This window comes from Morone saxatilis, unplaced genomic scaffold (assembly GCF_004916995.1).
Source record: "Morone saxatilis isolate NCDOM2014 unplaced genomic scaffold, NCSU_SB_2.0 Contig3, whole genome shotgun sequence".
NCBI classification, from domain to species: Eukaryota; Metazoa; Chordata; class Actinopteri; family Moronidae; genus Morone; species Morone saxatilis.
In genome coordinates this window covers 20,508,000-20,527,547 of record NW_023339873.1, presented here as the reverse complement: position 1 = coordinate 20,527,547, position 19,548 = coordinate 20,508,000, and the positions used below count along the sequence as shown (strand labels likewise).

The window sequence follows — 19,548 nt, the reverse complement described above, 5'->3', positions numbered from 1 at the left end:
GCGCTTGGTTAGTAATTATGGAGTGAGGCATGTCATGTGTGTATAGCAGCACAGCTCGAGTTGACTGCCTGAACTAGCTTGCAGGCTTCGCTTCATTTGTGATTTCACAAGGGACTGTGTGCTTGACTATTTCTTAGCTGGTGGCAGTGACTTCCTGGTGCCGCTGCCAATTTCTTTGCAACCTCACAGTAATGACAGAATTCTAGGAAGAAAAATATCAAATCGTTACGCTTAAAAGAGTTAAACATTTATGAGTTTACAAATTTGGAAAACGCCACTAATGCTATGAGGTATTTACATATTTTCCTCTAAATGTATTATTTATTTTATCTGGTAGTTAATACTTGTAGGCTACATGAATGCTTGATCCAGCCCAACTGCTCATTGCCATGACACATTTGGGTGATATCAGAATTTTGAAAAACTATAAACTAGGAGGATTTCAAAATAAAGGTGTAATTCTCAATTTTTTGTTGACAGCGGAGCCCCAGAAAGGTCACAGTGGAATTTTTTTCTGAACTACTTTTGCATTCCCTCACAGTGAGTGCTGTGTTGTCTCACAATACATTTTGCATTTGAAAGAGTAGCTACAGTGCAGCTATAGCCATAACCATATCTGTAAGACGTCTACACAGGAAGCGTAGCAGGAGCAGCACATTAGCAGAGCAGCAGCATATGGAAGGCCGTTTGTCTGTCTCCACAGGATGCATTCATGCGCAGTATTGAGTGTAGTTCACCTGCAGTGCTCACTACACTTATTCACTGAAACCAGAAGACAATAGACTTGAATCGTAAAAGTACCCCTCAGGAATGCAAAACGTTAATGAAAGGTAACACAAAAGTTACTCTGAGAGAACACAAAACAGTCTTGGTAAGGCAAACATTTTTGCACGGGAATGCACCCTTTTTGTGAGGTAACATTAAAGGTTTTGCAAGGTGATGTCACTTAAAAAAAGATCCCACCCTGACCTTTCGAGGCAAAGTCCTTTTGAGTAAAAAAGTGATTTAAAAATGTCACTTCCATTAATCTTTTCAACTTTTGGTACCACCCAAACTGGCAAGGTAACTGCTAATGTTAACCATGCTATTTATACAAGTTCCTCACACTGTGCTTAAAATTATGACTCACTTCCAGTCACGCAAATTTAAAAAATTGTCTTTATATAACAGTTTAAACCTGAGGAGTGAGATCAACCAGCCTCTGTGTTAACAGTTACCAAAGACATGCAATGATTATGAATGTAGGTTTTGTGTTTGCATGTTCTGAACTACATGAATTCTGTTGCAAAGTTAAGATGGATAGTTATTCAGGTGACTTCAATTGAGTCAGTGTAACAGTTGAAAGTAAGAAATGGTACGTCTCTTCAAAAAAACAGGATTTGAAACCACAAAATGAATTCACTGTATCATCACTAGAGTTGAAGCACAGAGATCAAGCAACCTAATCAGCATGTGCCTCTGTATAATTACAAAATTGCAAAATTACATAAAATTAACTTACTAACAGAGAAGTATAACACGAATAAATTATAAATTATTTCATTAGGCTTAAGCCAATCAGACAGTGTTTCTTTCCAGGTTTGGATGCATGTTCTCAGGGACACAATTGCCAGCACATTTGTGTCGACAATGGCATCTCATACAGCTGCAAGTGTCGAACGGGCTATGTCTTGAACCCGGACAAGAAAACATGCTCGCGTGAGTATCTTTATCTTTGTCTTAATGTTTTTGTCCAATGTCTGTGTCACAATATCTCATTTGTTTTTTCATGATTCACTATCTGCAAACTACTGCTAATAAGTGTTGAACATCAGCAATTATACTTGAATTGAATCTTGCTTTAACACTAATTTGGGATTGGAGGGGAAAAACCTTATTAGAGGTAGAAAAGTCTAACTTTTATAAGATTTAATGTAAGAACTTTGACAGAAATTTTGCAATTCCACAATCATATGCTTTTGTTGTGAAGCTCCCTTTGGACATCAATTAATTTGGTATTTTGTGGTGTCGGGACACTGCATACCATCTCTTGTTACTAATGTTGGGTTGCCCTAAATAGATGAGGGCAGAGACTATTCAGCACAAATTAAATGAGCAGGACATGATAAAGGCCCGGACTGATGAGGGACACAAATTCTAAAAGTAATAATGGCCACACTGCGGGAGAGCTAAAGAGGGGTAGTAGTAGTAATTAAGATACTATGTTAGTTGAAAGGGACAGATGGCAGACAACAGGACAGTTGTTGTAGTTTGACCCGCCCACATGATAAACACATTATCCCATATTAGATTCAGTGTAACTTACATGTGTGACTCATAGAACTTGCCTGAGAATTTTTAAAAAGCTCCTTCTCTAGACTGAACCCAAAACTATATCAGTCAGATGTGGGAGTGTCTCTTTTCAGGTTCAGATGCATGTGCCCAGGGACATGACTGCCAGCATATTTGCATCAGCAATGGTGATTCATATACCTGCAAGTGTCGAGTGGGATTTGTGTTGAATGCAGACCAGAAAACATGCTCACGTAAGATAATTTTCTTAAAAATTTTACACTTGCATGTCACATTCCAGGGGGTGCTCGTGCCTGTGCCCCCCCTACCCAGCAGTAAGAGGATGGATAGGTAGTTGGCTTGTTAGTATCAGAACCTCAGTATGAATGGTGGTTACCTGGAACCTGGAATTAGGTTTATTGCTTGCTCAACAGCTACAGTTCTGTTCCACAGCCACATAATCTGACATACAGAGTGGTCTTGTAGAGTATACTGGCTTTATAGGGACAACCCCCGTAAGCTGATCACAGATCTGCAAAATGAAATAGTCAAACCCTAGTTAAAGTCCATTTAATGCATGATGTGCACATGTTTGAAATAAAAGTGACTCGAGGCTGCTTGACTCAGTAAGACTTAGTTGGTTAGATGTTTCTTTTCAGGTTCAGATACATGTGCCCAAGGACATGACTGCCAACATATTTGTGTCAGCAATGATGAGTCGTTCATCTGCAAATGTCAAGAGGGATATGTGTTGAATGCAGACCAGAAAACATGCTCACGTAAGAACCAGAATATTTTTCATAGATTTGTTGTCTGTCTTTTGGTTGGTTCCTGTGTTTTGCCTGACTGAAAGTTATGTATCCTCCATATACTGTACAGAGCAGGAGCTGGTGAGTGAAGTGAAATTCCACAATAAGGGCTTCATGTCAGATGTGGAAGTTTTTTCTTTTCAGGTTTGGATTCATGTTCCCAGGGACATGACTGCCAGCATATTTGTGTCAGCTCTGATGATTTGTACATCTGCAAGTGTCGAATGGGATATGTTTTGAATGCAGACCAGAAAACATGCTCACGTGAGAACCTGGAATTTTCAGGTAGACTTTATGCTTGTATCTTGGCACAGATGCCATAGCAGGCATTAAAGAAACTGCACCATAATCAACATTCATTATGGTGCAGTTTCTTTCATTACGCTTCTGCTTCAATGATGGTGGTTGCTTCTTGGATTTCGGTTATTCTGAAAAGTGGGAAGTAAATGCTTGGTTGAATTTGTACAGGATCAGGCACGAACAGCTCTTGTGACTGTTGTTATGGGGAACTGGTTGTTGAGTTCAGCTACAGTCCGTTACATGTAGAAATGTCTCCTTTCGGATTTGGATATGTGTCAAGGGACATGACATTTTCCCTGCATAGTACGGCTCAGCTCAACTCAACTCAATGGAAATTAGTTTTTCTACTGGCAAAAATTGTGGATAATACAATAGTACCTTTTTTTTGGCATCACCACTAAGCAAGATGAGCTCATATTGAGAAAAGCACCTGGTACAAAGAGTACCTGGTACCTAAAGCAAGTTGAGCTACGTCAAGTTGAGCTGCACCATGCAGCGGAAATGAGGCTTTTGTCTCAAAAGCAGCTATTCATACCTCCATATGTGTCATGAGGGATATGTGTTGAATGCAAACAAAAAAGATGTGCACATAAGAACCCTTACCAATAGATTTCATGTCCATCTCTTGGTGTAATGTCTCAGGTTTCCAAGTGTTTATTTGCTATATGTGTTGAGTGCTGACCAGAAAACAAGCTCACGTAGTGATACTTTATCCTTTTAGTAGATTTGGAGTGTATAGTTTGTCAAGTGAATACATCTGCAAGCGTCAAATAGAAAACATGCCGTATACGATCACAAAGTCAGTTGCTGAGCTCAGCCTAAATAACTAAGAGACTGATTGAGACAGAAAAAGAAATAGAGCATGTGACCACAGTTAACGTCAATAGTTAGGGAAGCAGTGGCCAGACAGTGGCTCCAACAGTCCAGGTTCTCCTTAACAGATGTCATAAGATGTAAGTTACATGTGGACATGTCTCTTTTCAGGTTCTGATCCATGTGCCCTTGGAAATGATTGCCAGCACATTTGTGAAAGCAATGATGACTCGTATATCTGCAAGTGTCAAGTGGGATATAAGTTAAATGCAGACCTCAAAACGTGCTCACGTAAGAACCTGGACCTTATGATATGTATTAGCGCAGTGTCACTAGTTAATACAAGAAATTAAAAATGTATGTGCATGGTTGGCAGAGAAAGCTTTCAATTAATGCTGGTCTATCCTGATGGTGTAAATGTTAGCTGTGGAAGTCTCTTTTCAGGTTTGGATACATGTGACCAGGGACATGACTGCCAACATATTTGTGTTACAAATGGTGATTCATACCTTTGCAATTGCCATGAGGGATATATGTTGAATGCAGACCTGAAAACCTGCTCAAGTAAGAACCAGAATTTTACCTACAGTATATAATTGAGGATCCAGTGTCTTGGGTTTACCTTGAAGATTCACTTGAATAAATGTCAGAGAATAATCTATGTAGTATTGGCAATTGGTAAGTTGGTGAAGCACGGTGCTGTGGATGTATATATATCAGCTCTTGTAGATTGTTTTAAATCACTTGTAGGTGAAGTTTGGAGACTGGGACTGATGCATGACTAACTGTAACATTATTGGTACCATCAGTTACAAGTCAGTTACCAGTCTGAATATCTCTTTTCAGGTTCAGATACATGTGCTCAGGGACATGACTGCCAACATATTTGTGTCAGCAATGATGACTCATACATCTGCAAATGTCAAGTGGGATATGTGTTGAATTCAGACCATAAAACATGCTCACGTAAGAACTTGGGCTTTATTATTGGATTCAGAAAGAGGCACAGAGCTGTTTTTCTTTAATCAATTTTGGCCAATCATAAGCTTCTCCAAGGAAGTTAGCTGTGGATTTTAGCTGTGGAAGTTTCTGTTTTCAGGTTCAGATGCATGTACCCAGGGACATGACTGCCAACATATTTGTGTCAAAAATGGCAATTCTTACCTTTGCATGTGTGATGAGGGATATGTGTTGAATGCAGACCAGAAAACATGCTCACGTAAGAACCTTAAGTTTGATTATAACTGTTTGATATGCATGTTCTTGTACAAAATGTCAAGTGCCCTAATACATTTTAGATGCACTTGATGAAATGCTCCACATAGAGGTATGGAGTATTTACTCATCACTTACATACGTTTTAAATTGAATGATCAAGTGGAATCTGGACATCACGATATGTTTGTCTTATGGCAGTGTGTATTAATTATTAGAAAAATGCATAAATTTAGGTGTTTGAAAAAAAAATAAGGCATAGGGTAAATGCCCATAAAATATTTTCTGTTGATTTATCATAAGACGTCATAAGACGCCAAAGATAAATTAACTGACAGAGTTGGACTATGTTAGCTGTGGAAGTGTTTCTTTTCAGGTTCAGATGCATGTATCCAGGGACATGGCTGCCAGCATATTTGTGTCAAAAATGGCAATTCTCATCTTTGCTCATGTCATGAGGGATATGTGTTGAATGCAGACCAGAAAACATGCTCACGTAAGAACTTGAATTTTACCTATAAATTTGTGCATGTTATGGTGCTGTGTTTCAGGGTTCCCTCAAATCCATTATTCTAGGTGCATGACTGAATGCTGCAGAAGCCATTCTCTGGAGGACTAAAAAATGTATTGGAAGGTCATATGGGATTGGTGTTTTCCAGAAACAACCCCAAATTATTTATCTGGACAGCAAGAGCTGGTGAACCACAGCTGAGGTCACATGCATATCAGCTCATATAAATTGTCCTATAGATTAGAAGATTAGTCAGTTGTGAAGTTAGTGTGAACAGACTAAAAAGAAAATATGCTCAAAAGAGACTCAAAGTCTAAGTTTCAAGTGCATGCCATGGTACAATGCATCAGGTTCTCACCAAATTAACTTATTCTTGATTGCTTTTTGATTGATGTAAATGGAATCCGTCAGTGGAAGTGTTTCTCTCTCAGGTTCAGACATGTGTTCCCAACATATTTATGTCAGCACTAATGACTAGTTTGTCTGCAAGTGTCGAATGGGATATGAGTTGAATGCAGACCAGAAAACTTGCTCATGTAAGAACCTGGATCTCTCTAAAATATATGATGCCTCTTATGCTCAGACTGATGCTCCGAGAAGAATAGAATAGATGACCATAGAATTCCTGAACTGTAAAAGGAAATTTGGCCAGTCGGGGGTTCTCAATGGGTTAAGAGCTTCTTGACCGATGGTGTTAGGCTAAGTCAGATGTGGAAGTCTTTCTTTTCAGGATCGGATGCATGTGTCATGGGGCATGATTGCCAACACATTTGTGTCAACAGTGATGACTCGTATATCTGCAAGTGTCCTGTAAGGACGTAAGCACCTGATTTGTTTCAATATACATATTTGGTGTCTGTGGTGTGATCCAGCATCTCAGATATTCCACAAAGCACATTTGGAGCTTCAAAGCATGTTCATCAGAGCACCATAGGAGTTGACACACCATGATAGGGGCTGGGCACAGGGCTGAGGCATTTACTTCTTTTAAAGAGAACTGGGACCAAAGGCTCGGCGAAATGTAAAGTGATTGAAGTTTTTGATGTTGTAAGACTAAGTCGCTGAGGTGTGAGCTTTTCTTTTCAGGTTCAGGTTCTGATGCATGTGCCCAGGGAAATGACTGCCAGCACATTTGTGTCAATAATGGGAACTCTTACATCTGCAACTGTCGAGTGGGATACGTGTTAAACATGGATCACAAAACATGCTCACGTAAGAAAGTTTTTCCTTTGAAGTAAACATTTGTGCAGTATCTCAAGATGTTTTGTGTCATTCCATAGTAGTTCCAAAGACCAGGCTCCAGTCACACATACGCAAATGCAGGCTAGTGACCCACGGCTGTGAAGGCGAAATGTGGGCAGTGCAAGATGTGCCGCACGTGGAAACCAGTTTGCTTTGTTGTCCTTTTTAAGAGTAAACACACTGCAACTTCTCCGGTTAAAATTCACCAATGTTGAACTCTATGCAAATCTGGACCTTGGGAAGCAAGGGTTTTATTTGCCCCTTTGTTCACATAGATTGGAAGTGAACGAGAGGCAAAAACTTGCCAGTGTTGTGATTTTGCGTATGTGTGACTGTGCCCGCAACAAAAGCTACTTAAGCATTTGTGTTGCGCTCGACACATTATGTCATGTTTTGGCAAGGGATTCCATGAATATGAAGATAATAAAAGCAAGAGTTCCTTGACTTTGGAATACTTAGATCAAGTCAGTTAGGTTCAGATGCATGTGCTTAGGGACATGACTGCCAGAACATTTGTATCAACCATGGTGACTCATCTACATAGACACACCACATCTCTTGTGAATTTTGGCCATTTTTGATGTGAGCTTGAATAAGCAGGAGATATAGAGATTAGGAATGTTTAAATGTATTGATCACAGGGCTGAGGCATTCACTTCTTCTACAGAGAACTGTGACCAAAGGCTTGGCAAGAATTATGTCATAAGACTAAGTCACTGAGGTGTGAGCTTTTCTTTTCAGGTTCTGATGCATGTGCCCAGGGACATGACTGCCAGCAAATTTGTGTCAACAATGGGAACTCTTACATCTGCAAGTGTCGAGTAGGATACGTGTTGAACATGGATCAGAAAACATGCTCACGTAAGAAAGTTTTTCCTTTCAAGTAAACATTGTTTCAGTATCGCAAGATGTTTTGTGTCATTCCATACTAGCTCAAAAGACTGTAAGCAACAAGTAAGCAAGCAAGTAAGCAGCAAATAAGAGTTACTTAGGGACAAGGAAGAGCTCCTTGACCTTGAATTACTTAGACCAAGTTAGAAGTGTCTCTTTTCAGGTTCAGATGCTTGTGCTCAGGGACATGACTGCCAGCACATTTGTATCAACAATGGTGACTCATATACCTGCAAGTGTCGAGAGGGATATGTGTTGAATGCAGACCAGAAAACATGCTCACGTAAGGATCTGGATTTTTTTTCAGCATAGATAATGGTGTCTGTGTATTGGGAGTATCAAGATTCAAATTGTCCATATTTTGAGTTCTAGCATCAGGAATTTGAGTTGAGCTCGGCCAGACTGGGACCAACTTACCGAAAGGTGTGGCATACATGGACATGGTTTCCATGAGTCTTCAAATGAACTTTGATCCACCAAATTTCAACAACTGGCCAGGGGCTCCTTGAATACTCTTTCCCTATGATATTTGAAAAGGCTTTATCAAAGACAGGTTGGACCTTGTGTTTGACAAGAGCCATTTTCAAACCATCCTAAAATAAGCAAGACCATTCGAGGTGAGATGCCAGTGCTATCTGTTCTAGCTTAGATTAGATAGATTTCCTCTATATCAATTTAAATATGACCCAGGCTTTGGCCTCTGAAGACAGAGATATACTTGCTTTTTAACCACGCGTTTGCATTGTGCATGTGTTGCATTCATGCCTGAGGACGTCCACTACCAACGGTCCAAACGGACTCAGGATATGGGTGGCCATATACAGGCATTGCATGGTGGCCATCATGCGTATGCAAACACGTAGTTAAAAGCAATCAAATCTCCAGCAGCCTTAAAGAGTCTATAGGCTTGGCCATTTTCCTATGAGGGTCGTACTGAGCTGATTTGACTGTAAACAAGGCCACCATGACTTCTCCCTTCCCTTTCTAACACAACTGCTTTGGCATCCACCTTGCTATTACTGACAACATGGGCAGTCCAGACAGCCTAGAGTGCAGGGTGTTATAGCGATGGGGGATCTTCTTTCATGTTGAGGAGATAATTCCAGACAATGGACTATGCTCTGTTGATATTCTGGCTCGAAAAGGTAATACCAAGCACAGGAAATGTATCTCATACATCACCAGGTCAACTGGCTAAACTATACCATGCCTGAAATTTTGCCATAGGTGGAGGCATGGCTTCACCACAAGCTGTAGCAGGTTTGGTACAACATGACAGCCCACCAGTAGAGAAACTGTCAAAAAGAGCAAAAGTCCATCTTCCTTTGAAGGCTACCAAAATTTTGGTGGCAAATAATCACAGCCTTTTTCTGCCTAGACCACCTTATTATTGACCACCCTCAAGTGTGTCATGATTTACACAGTTCAATTGACTCTATAACTGACCAGTTTAGTGTTACGGTTTGCCATCAACTAAAAGAAGAGTCCCTGTTGACCCAAAATGATGCATGTTGGCTGTGCTCCTTAAAGGATCTATTGTATGTTTCTTTTCTTTCACATTTTTGAGCAGGTGCACAGTGGCTACAGCCTGACCCTCTATGTAGCAATCCTGCATCCATGTTAAGGTATTGCAACATCTCAATGGAGACCCACAAATTCATCTTAAGGGTGCAGCTTGTATGAAACAGAACGGAGTTTAAGGATTGTCATCCCAATTATATGATCACATGTCTATAACCCTGTAAGCCTTTGCTGACAATTTGTGAATGTAGACTATACATAGACTATAAATAGAGAATTTCAGTATACTGCCCCAGGTTGGAGTTTGGTCAAGCCTATATGGCACTGATATCGGGCTTTCCCTATCTCTATAGATTTTAGATTGCAATTTGTGTGCTTCTTTTATTTTAATAGTTATCATACTTTTCACGTCTGTCTTTTTGCATTCTTTAGTTGTGGAGAAGTCTGCAGTGGACTGCAACCAAAGCTACTGTGTCCAACGACAAGCACTACTTCTACTGATCCATACATTTACAGCGCAGATTATAAAACATAAATGTGTGCTGCAGTGCTGGTTAAAGGAATGACAGACTGCTAAGGCAATGGGAGTTGTGGTGTGAGCCCATGAGAACTTTGGTCCATGTAAAGGACCCATATCATTGTATCTTTTTCAGTGAATTGTATGTATATATGGGTATATTGCTCAAACAGTTGTTAACATGTGTCCCCTTTAAATTTGTCCACACCTGATCTCTTTAACTAGGCACTCCTAGGTTGTGATTAACTAATTGAAGGGATTAACTATTTTTAACATCTAATCTCACTCACAAAAGAAAAATCAAGATTGTACCTAATCTCTGCTATATTGTTCAATCCATATCAGTTATGCTTATCTTTTCATTTAAAACAACACCTAACTTTTATCCGATTCTCTCAGCATCGACACTGATTCTTTTAAAGGATTTTGGCCATTAGTCCACAAAGAGGAACATAAGATGGGCTGTGTTCCGTATTGTTTCTTTCTACTAAGTAGCCAAATGTTGTACTAGTATTACAAACGAGTACTACAAAGGGGCTACACTAAACACGGTGAAACATCACTCACTCATGCTTTCCATATTTTTTCATCCTTTCAGAGGAAATGAGAAGTGAAATAACTCAAGATGCCTGCATGTGTGAAGCTCAGATTGTGTTCCAGAAGAAAGTGCAGTCAACCATTCAGGAGCTGAGCAGAAAACATATCCTTTTTGATATAAGATTTAAAAATTGTGGTTATCTGTAGTATGCGCTTAAGATTTAAGAACAAATGTTTTTTTTTAACTAGCTTGGCCTGCTGCTATAATCTTTTTGTCTTATTTGTATGTTTAATGACAGTAAGTTGAATCTAAATCTGATGAGCTGGTAAACATTACAGCTACACTTTTAAAGTTGTATTTCCTTGACAGTATGTTCACTTGATGAACTTTCGGACAAAGTGAACCTGATTGAGGGCCAACAGCAGTAGCGATGGAGATGTCGGAAAACTTCTTCAGGGCTCTAAGTGTATCAAATTTTTGTGACCAGACAAAGTCATCTGTAACCCTCAAGATCTCCCTAAAAATGTCTGATTTGGTAGAACTCTGCATGGTACTGATTTCTCATGCAGTAGACTGTTGCAATTACTGTTTTGTATTATAAACCTGCATTCTGTATTCACAACACTGTCTATTATTACTTCTTACATTAAAATCAGGTGTAACTGGTGTAAATGTTTACATATACCTGTATTTTGTAGTATTACTAGATTGCCTCCACTGAGTTAAGATTCAAACTATGTAAGATAATTTACAGAAAAGATATGGTACAAACTTCTAAAAAATATATGTATGAGAAATTGTAAAATTAATGTTTTTCTTGTGGAGTGTTGTACCACATCCTTGTTGTGTATTTAGTGAGCCGAGAGCATTTCTTGGTCAGTGTTCTTGTGTTCTAGGTAGAACACAAAGCCTCCATCCATAACCATAACACAACAACTAATCTCTTATACAACAAGAGCACTGTTGTTACCCTTCTGATTGCATCACTATTACACAGAAAAAAGACCAAAAAAAGCCTGGTTCAGTTGGCCCATGGCAGTGTTATATCACGGTGAATTACTATAATCCTTTTATTTGATACCTAAAATATTTCAACTACTTTATAGCACAACATTGATTGGTAATAATTGTTTTGTTTGTAACAGACAGGTGCAGTTTCTTTGGGCTTAGAGGGAAAACTGTTTAGGGAGTTCATGGTTGTTTGGGCCAATTCACTTCTTTGCACACTTGGCTTGTCTTGGACCAAAGTCCGGGCCATTAAAGACAATTTTTCAATGCACTAAGTTTTGAAATCATTGCATTTTGAGTTAAAATCCACTTTACTTTGTAAACAGTTAAAACCGTATTTCACTGTACAGTATTTGCTTTTTTAGTAACTTTTATTTTTATAGCATTTTCAATTCAACTGACAGTAGTGTAAAACAGAAACATAAGAATATTGTCAGCTAATATCAAAGACAGATACACAAGTATACAGGGGTTTAAACATCACTGCCTTATTTTAAATTTACAGTATTTTCTTCATACAATACACACATGTTCTGTGTTTTCTATTTTGTCATTGCCATGAAACACCTGAAACAGGTGAAATGAATATTTGTGGTGTAAACTGACTATGCATAACATATTCTGGTGCTTTTGTGATAGAAAACAACTTTTCCTGTATATTTTCTGTTGGGAATATAGTTGGACATGGAAAATAAATATTCTGAAATAATCGATCATAGATCTTGTATTGTGTGTTTTACTCTTAGTGACCAGCCCACTTAATCTCAGAATAGTGATATAATCTCTGAATAGGCCAAAATCAATCCATGTTGAGAGCGACTATGATAACCTACCTTCACTGCACCCATTTTTCTTGTTTTGCATCCAACATAACTAAAAGCAAAATATGTAGCTAATGGTTTTTATGTAGCCTAATTGTAGTGCTGGTTTATTAGGTTTTTTCATAGTGGTCATTTATGCCTGTTACATTTTTACAGTAATATACAAGACAACCATGCAAAGCTCAATAAAGCTTATTGTCTTTTCTCCCAAATAAGACAAATTACAGTGAGTAACTGCCCATTATAGTGAGGGGGTCAAAAGGACCGGACGATTCTGCAAAGCCTGACACCAGAGCGCGAACAAGAAAAACTACAATTACCACAAAGACCCCAAACCCGACTCTTCCGGTTTACGGTTACCACGGGAGACCGAGGGAAGCTCAGCCTCTGAGTACTGAGTTTTCCAAAACAAGCAACGAAACGTCGAATTTGAGCAGTTTTTCCAATTCACTCGCTAACGTTATTCACTTCAATCGTAGCCGAGCGTTTAATTTATGAGGCTAATTAAATTCAACGTTAACAGTGTGCGCTAACTGTGTCACGTTAGACAGCAAAGCTAACGGAACAGGCTAACGTTACATTCACCAGATGCAGGCCGCATGATGTGGCTACTAGGCTGAAACAGTTGGCTCACTTTAGCTGTGTAGTTTGCTATTCGACGTTAGGTTAGTATAGCTGAGCTGTACGCAGTTCCTTTCAGATAGACAGAGGTCTGTAAGTTGTCTCCAGCACCATGTTCATCTACCTCAGTAAGAAGGTGAGTGTCTGCCACCCAGCTGACCACCTGTCTACACGTCAGATAAGATATAAACAGTGTGGCTTACATTTTACGTGTTTTATAGATCGCTATCCCCAACAATATTCACCTAAAATGTGTCTCCTGGAACAAAGATCAAGGCTTCATTGCCTGTGGGGGGGACGATGGTCTTCTCAGAGTACTCAAGCTTGAAACTCAGACGGGTAAGTTCAGCGGATGGAGCTAACAGCCTGCACCGTCCTGGTACACTCGTGATTTAAGGTTATTTCTATCCACCAGCCTGAGGGGCCTTGGACAGCTTTTTGCATTAAAATGAAAAAAATATTAAACGTATACAATGCAGAGTTGTTTGACCTTCTTGGCAGTATCCACCTGTAATGACTGTCATGTCACTGGTCAGAGTGCCTGTCTTGTTTCTAAGATTGGTGGGCTTTGATAATAATAATAACACTTTTATATATAATAGTAACGATTATCATGATAATAATAATGATACATAAATGCAGTGTAAAGTGTAACATTTGTTATGAACACTGATATTGTCTGAACCTGGTGTTCAGAGACACTGTGTTCACATTTCAATATTTTGCATGTGTTTATTTTGTTGTTCCTTTTACAGGGTATAAAACATTTATTTATTTTTTTTGGGGGGGGGATGAATAATAATAATATAATAATGTTGCATACATTCAGCTTTGTATGTTTATCTGTTACAGTCAAAGCCATTATGTAATACCCATGTGATTGAGATTTCAAGAAATCTTCTCAAACTTTTATAAGCTTTTTGGCTCTGTTCTGGTGCCGCAGTGTCCAGTCACTGTAAGTAGAAATGGTACCATGTGTATTATGTGTTGAGTGTTGTCTGTTTAAAATGTTGTTTAAAAAACAACTCACTGAGAATCGCGTGAACATTGTTGAGGTTCTGAACCTGATCTCTTTTACTGGTTTGTCAACAGATGATGCCAAACTTAAAGGTCTTGCTGCACCCAGTAATCTGTCAATGAACCAGACTCTAGAAGGACACAGTGGTAAGTTGTATTTAGTAGTTGCCAAACCTGCTATTTGTATAGTGTCCACAAAATGAAGACATAGTCCGGTGGTGCAAGGCTGTGGAGCGAGCCATCAGAAAATGAGCTGACACTTCCTGATACTACACTTGCAGGCGCAGTGCAAGTGGTCACGTGGAATGAACAGTATGAAAAGCTGACCACCAGTGACCAGAATGGACTCATCATTGTATGGATGCTCTACAAAGGTGATTACTGCCATAAGACTTTGTACAGACTGAAAACAAAATAAAGAATGAATCTGAATCTGAAGACTAACAATACAAGTTGCCTCGTAATAAATTTGGCTTTTATAGTTGTTTGTTTTTGCCCCTTTCGAAGGTGCCTGGTACGAGGAGATGATCAACAACCGGAACAAGTCGGTGGTGAGGAGCATGAGTTGGAACGCTGATGGTCAGAAGATCTGCATTGTGTATGAAGACGGAGCGGTCATTGTTGGATCTGTTGATGGTAAAAAAAAGATTTATAGTGTGGTTACTAAAAATGAAATGGTTATCAGTCATAACATGTTTTGCAACGAGATTTAGCATAAAATCACCAAGGCTCTCTTGACAAGGATTTCTTTGTTCACATACTGAGGGAATGAATGTACAGTGGGATAAATTCCTTTTTTTTTTTGGTAGGAAACCGGATTTGGGGAAAGGAGCTAAAGGGAAATCAGCTTGCTCACGTGGCATGGTCGCCAGACAGCAAGATCCTCCTCTTTGGCATGGCCAACGGCGAAGTTCAAATCTATGACAACCAAGGAAACTTTATAGTGAGTGCATACGTTTATACAGAAATGTCAGTTCATCCCATATATTCACACTGCATGGCTTCCTGACTCATAGGATGCTCTTTTTAAGAATTCATCTTTCATGCACATTAGATCCTATCACATGCTCGCATTTACTGATTACAATTTAGCATATGTTTTCTGATCTGTGTTACGTTTCAGATGAAAATGACCATCAGCTGTCTCACCAATGCGACTGGAGCTGTCAGTATAGCAGGTATCCACTGGTACGCAGGAACTGGTGGTTACGTCGAACCAGACTGTCCGTGCCTTGCTATCTGTTTTGACAATGGAAGGTGCCAGATCATGCGCTACGAGAACGATGAAAGTAAGGGGAAAAGATCTTAAAAGACTATAAGTATATTGAAGTTACACTTCAGTGAAATGCTGATGAGCTATGCTGCTGTCCTGTTCTGCAGACCCAGTGTGTATTGACACCCTGATGAATGTGGTCAGTATCCAGTGGAATCATTGCGGCAGTGTTCTGGCGGTGGCGGGTTCTCTCAGAGCCTCGAATATGGAAAAAGAATTCAACGTTGTGCAGTTCTACACACCCTTTGGAGAGGTGAGGGTGAAGATTGGCTTTCCTTACTTACACAGAGTTTTATACATGAAGATTGTATCTGTTGTCGTGCTGTCCTACATTGGGCGGTTAAAAATGCCACTAGGTTGGGAGAATTCTCTGCACCTGGCAAAATAGTTCTTGACTTACTGAAATTGATTTAAAAATCATTCCTTGCACACTCATACCCCCTACTATCCCCAGTGGGGAAATAAAAATGCTATGCGGCAGGAACAAGTTTAAACTTTGCACTTCAAATGCTTTTTGTTGTTTCAACAGCATCTGAGAACTCTAAAAGTTCCTGGGAAGCAGATGACGGGAGTGGCCTGGGAGGGAGGAGGCCTGCGTATTGGCCTGGCTGTGGACTCCTACATCTACTTTGCCAACATAAGACCAGACTACAAGGTAAATACCAACATGTGGCTTGCTTTTAATTAAAGTTTTTGGTAAAGAAACGATTCTTGAAGACACTCGTAGAACTATATTTGAATCTGATACGAATATGCTTAAAACGCTAGCCAAACTCAGAGTTCATGAGAACAGATTAAGTGAATGTTTTTTTTTAATTAATACAATGTTTGGATTTTATTGGGGTTTCATTTATAAGCCTCTAAGGGTTCGTTACCACATGGTGTATTCCCTTTTTAAATAAAGCCTAAACTGAACTGAACTGAACTGAACTAAACTGAAACGAGCAAGCCCTCTCTCTATTTGAAACGAAAAAATTAACAAAATGAAAATCTAAACTATAATAACTCCTGAAAACCCTACTCAACAGATGAATCTCACCAGCTCTTTTATGTCTCTCAACAGTGGGGCTACTGTTGCAGCACAGTGGTGTACGCCTACACGAAGCCAGACCGTCAGGACTACTGTGTGGTGTTCTGGGACACCAAAAACAACGAGAAGTTTGTCAAATATGTGAAGAGCTTGATGTCTATCACTACCTCAGGGGACTTCTGCATCCTCGCCAGCAAGGCAGATGACACCCAGCCTCAGGTACAAACACCTCCGGATTATTTGTCCTAACATGGAAACAGTGAGAGGAAAGCAAAATAAAACAGGACTTGATGTATAAAGCATTGCAGGTTGATTTGATACACTAGTCACATTCTGTATGACTCACAGACAAGCATGTCCATCGCTTTTGACAGATCTATGCTAACTCTTACATTGGGAAAGATACAGTATATGCAGCAGAAGCTACAGAGTCAGCTGTAACAGTAAGGATCACACATGTTTCTCTGCTGTTTTGCCTCCCGTTCTCTAATTCATTGCCACACAGGAGGATGCTGAGTTAGAGTCTGGGAGTCATGCAAGGGTAATGTACAAATGAAACCACACACTCAAAATGAGGACTATTCTGTCTTGATAAAGAATCATAAATCTGAGCTGTAGAATAATGTTGCACTTTGTATGTTTTTCAGTATGTCCTGATTCTGTGCAACTCCATTGGGACTCCACTGGACTCAAAATACATTGACATCGGTGAGTAAAGAGAGGAATATTAATCTTCAGATGTCACTTCATTTACATTTTCAACACACCCTTAAAGGGAATCATCTACTAAAGAAGCCATGTATCCCGCATGCTTGCACACATACGGAAGTGATCTTGGTAATAATCTTCTTTAGCAGCGGGTTGATCAGAGTCCTAATTTACCATAAGGTTGGTGTATTTCTTTAAGCCAATGTGAGAGATCACACCCTGTGTATAGAGAAGTGGTGGCTGGCGTTCTGCCGTCTGTCGCCCACAGCCTACATCTTTCATGGGCTGCACAGCATCCTATAGCAAATAGACAGTGAGTGCTGGGCGTCTTCATATCTCACAAATCTTCAGCATTCTGTCTCTGCTTGACACGGCCCAATGTTTGCTGGGAAGCTCAGGCAGAGACACATTATAAAGTCGGCAGATTTCAAAGCCTCAGCGGGCTGAATGGGTGTCAGATATCCCACCTTGGTAAATAATAAGAGAGAGAGCGTTCAAGTGGGTCTTATTTAGAAGTGTCTCCTCTTTTGCCAGACTGGTCAAAGTGTATCTGTTTGAGAACACACAGGAATTGTTCCCAGTTCAAAAACAGTTACAAACATTAATTTACCAGGTTTTGCGATGTAGTTCTGTATAGTTAGTACAGTAGAAGAGAATGAAGCGTGTTTTATGCAGCTTTTTATCCACGAATAAATATGTGTGAATACATAATTACTATTTATGTACAATTTATGTACTGGAACTGCATGGTCTGAGATCAACAAGACCAAACTTTTCCTCTCAGTTGGTGACATTGGTAATACAGTCACAGATGCCAGATGCTCGGCACGCGCATAATCCACCAAAGAACACAAGCAGGAAGTGGATTTCAAGTTGCTCTCAAATCACATAAAATTATATACGGACTACATCAGGTATACTCAGCTTAAAGGTCCAGTGTCCAACATTATGGAGGATCGATTGACATGGTTGGCATTGGTATGTTTTCATTAGAGTATAATCACCTGAACATAAGAATCATTATGTTTTCTTTACCTCAGAATGAGCTGTTTTTATCTAAAGACACCATGGGTAGCCTCCCATGAAGGTAGCCATATTAAACCGCCATGTTTCTACAGTAGCCAGGAAGGGACAAACCAATCACTGGCTCTAGATAGGGCCATTATTTTTCCTTTGCGTTTGGAAAGGGAAGGGTGAAGCAAATTAGTTTTAATCTGCAACTACACCACTAGGTGCCACTAAAACCTACACACTGGACCTTTAAGGATTGTGGGCCAGATAGGGTGCCCTCCAACCATTTTCTAATTCACAATAAAGTAAATTTACACAAGGATCTTTTTGTTTGTTTAGCAATTGGTAAATGATCAATAACATCCCTTGGCTGTTACTTGGGAAGTCGCATATTAGCCTATCAGCGAAGCTGTGGCACTTGATTTCTGAATGCAGGGCTCCTGCAATTGGATTGAGGAAAGCAAACATTGAAAGGTTGAATTTGGCTTTATTTGTACACATTAGCAATTCTAATGTTTATTGGTTTTATCTGATTAATATTATTAGTGTTAGGCCTCCGGTAATTATTCCGAAGTGGCCCCCGGGCAAAGCAAGTGAGTGTCCCTGCTCTACACTGATTTAGTCTATTTACTTTATTTTTTTTTACAGATCCACTGTTTGTCACCATGACCAAGACACATGTGATTGCTGCGTCCAAAGAGGCTTTCTACTTGTGGCAGTACAGAGTGGCGAAGAAATTAACTGCTCTGGAGATCAACCAAGTGACGAGAACTAAGAAGGAGGGAAGAGAGAGGTGAGTTTCAGACATTAGCCTAACATTTACTGTACAGTGGAACCACGTGTGAACTGGATGTCTTAAGGACTGTATTTAACAAAGCCAGGTAGTGGATGGGGACAAAATACAACACCTGCGTCAGAACTTACAGCACACATCGAGCAGATCATGGAAAGTTACAGGGAGGCAAGATTACTGCAGATTGTGTGAGTCAGTGGATGAAACCTTGGGTTTACTGGCTCTCTGTTTGAGTGTAGGGTGTTGGTACTGCCACTGCTATGAAAAGGATTCATTCATCTGAATCAAATGCCATTGAGGTTCCAGACAGGCTGGGCATGACCTAATGTTCTGCCAGGGCTATCCTAGCACCTGTACCACAGTTCACCTCAGTGGAAGGGACAACTGTTTGCCTGTCTGGCTGTCTCCCTGGTTCTTTCTCATTTGTTCTCACTTCCTGCCTTTCTAGGGTCTACCACATTGACAGCAATCCATCTGGAGCCAATGACAGCGGTCCAGATTTTGCAAAAGCCTTCACAGTAAGAGACATTTTCACCTCTCAAGTTGCACAGGTTTCTTAACATACAGGTAGCAATTTAATGTCAAATAAAGTGTTAACTCACAAAGGAATACATTGAATGAATATATATATATATATA

The 19,548-nt window shown here is 39.8% G+C and overlaps 2 protein-coding genes across 3 annotated transcripts in view; both read left to right on the top strand.

The window, feature by feature from the left end:
• Nucleotides 1-12,255, top strand: part of LOC118337468 (matrilin-3-like) — a 16,900-nt gene extending 4,645 nt beyond the window's left edge. The window contains exons 4-9 of the mRNA XM_035674519.1: nt 1,579-1,698; nt 5,040-5,159; nt 7,006-7,131; nt 8,216-8,335; nt 10,689-10,790; nt 11,007-12,255. Coding sequence (XP_035530412.1) covers nt 1,579-1,698; nt 5,040-5,159; nt 7,006-7,131; nt 8,216-8,335; nt 10,689-10,790; nt 11,007-11,056 — 638 coding nt within the window. The 3' untranslated portion in view covers nt 11,057-12,255. The remainder of the gene's footprint in view (nt 1-1,578; nt 1,699-5,039; nt 5,160-7,005; nt 7,132-8,215; nt 8,336-10,688; nt 10,791-11,006) is intronic.
• Nucleotides 12,256-13,190: 935 nt separating this feature from the next.
• wdr35 (WD repeat domain 35) overlaps nt 13,191-19,548 on the top strand; it is a 14,433-nt gene continuing 8,075 nt past the window's right edge. The window contains exons 1-14 of one of the 2 annotated variants that reach the window (XM_035674517.1): nt 13,191-13,214; nt 13,300-13,417; nt 14,171-14,242; nt 14,377-14,469; nt 14,603-14,731; nt 14,905-15,038; nt 15,219-15,384; nt 15,476-15,621; nt 15,898-16,023; nt 16,432-16,617; nt 16,904-16,939; nt 17,046-17,106; nt 18,766-18,910; nt 19,359-19,428. In XM_035674517.1, the coding sequence (XP_035530410.1) occupies nt 13,191-13,214; nt 13,300-13,417; nt 14,171-14,242; nt 14,377-14,469; nt 14,603-14,731; nt 14,905-15,038; nt 15,219-15,384; nt 15,476-15,621; nt 15,898-16,023; nt 16,432-16,617; nt 16,904-16,939; nt 17,046-17,106; nt 18,766-18,910; nt 19,359-19,428 (1,506 nt within the window). The remainder of the gene's footprint in view (nt 13,215-13,299; nt 13,418-14,170; nt 14,243-14,376; nt 14,470-14,602; nt 14,732-14,904; nt 15,039-15,218; nt 15,385-15,475; nt 15,622-15,897; nt 16,024-16,431; nt 16,618-16,903; nt 16,940-17,045; nt 17,107-18,765; nt 18,911-19,358; nt 19,429-19,548) is intronic. The other variant, XM_035674518.1, reaches the window with a different exon arrangement.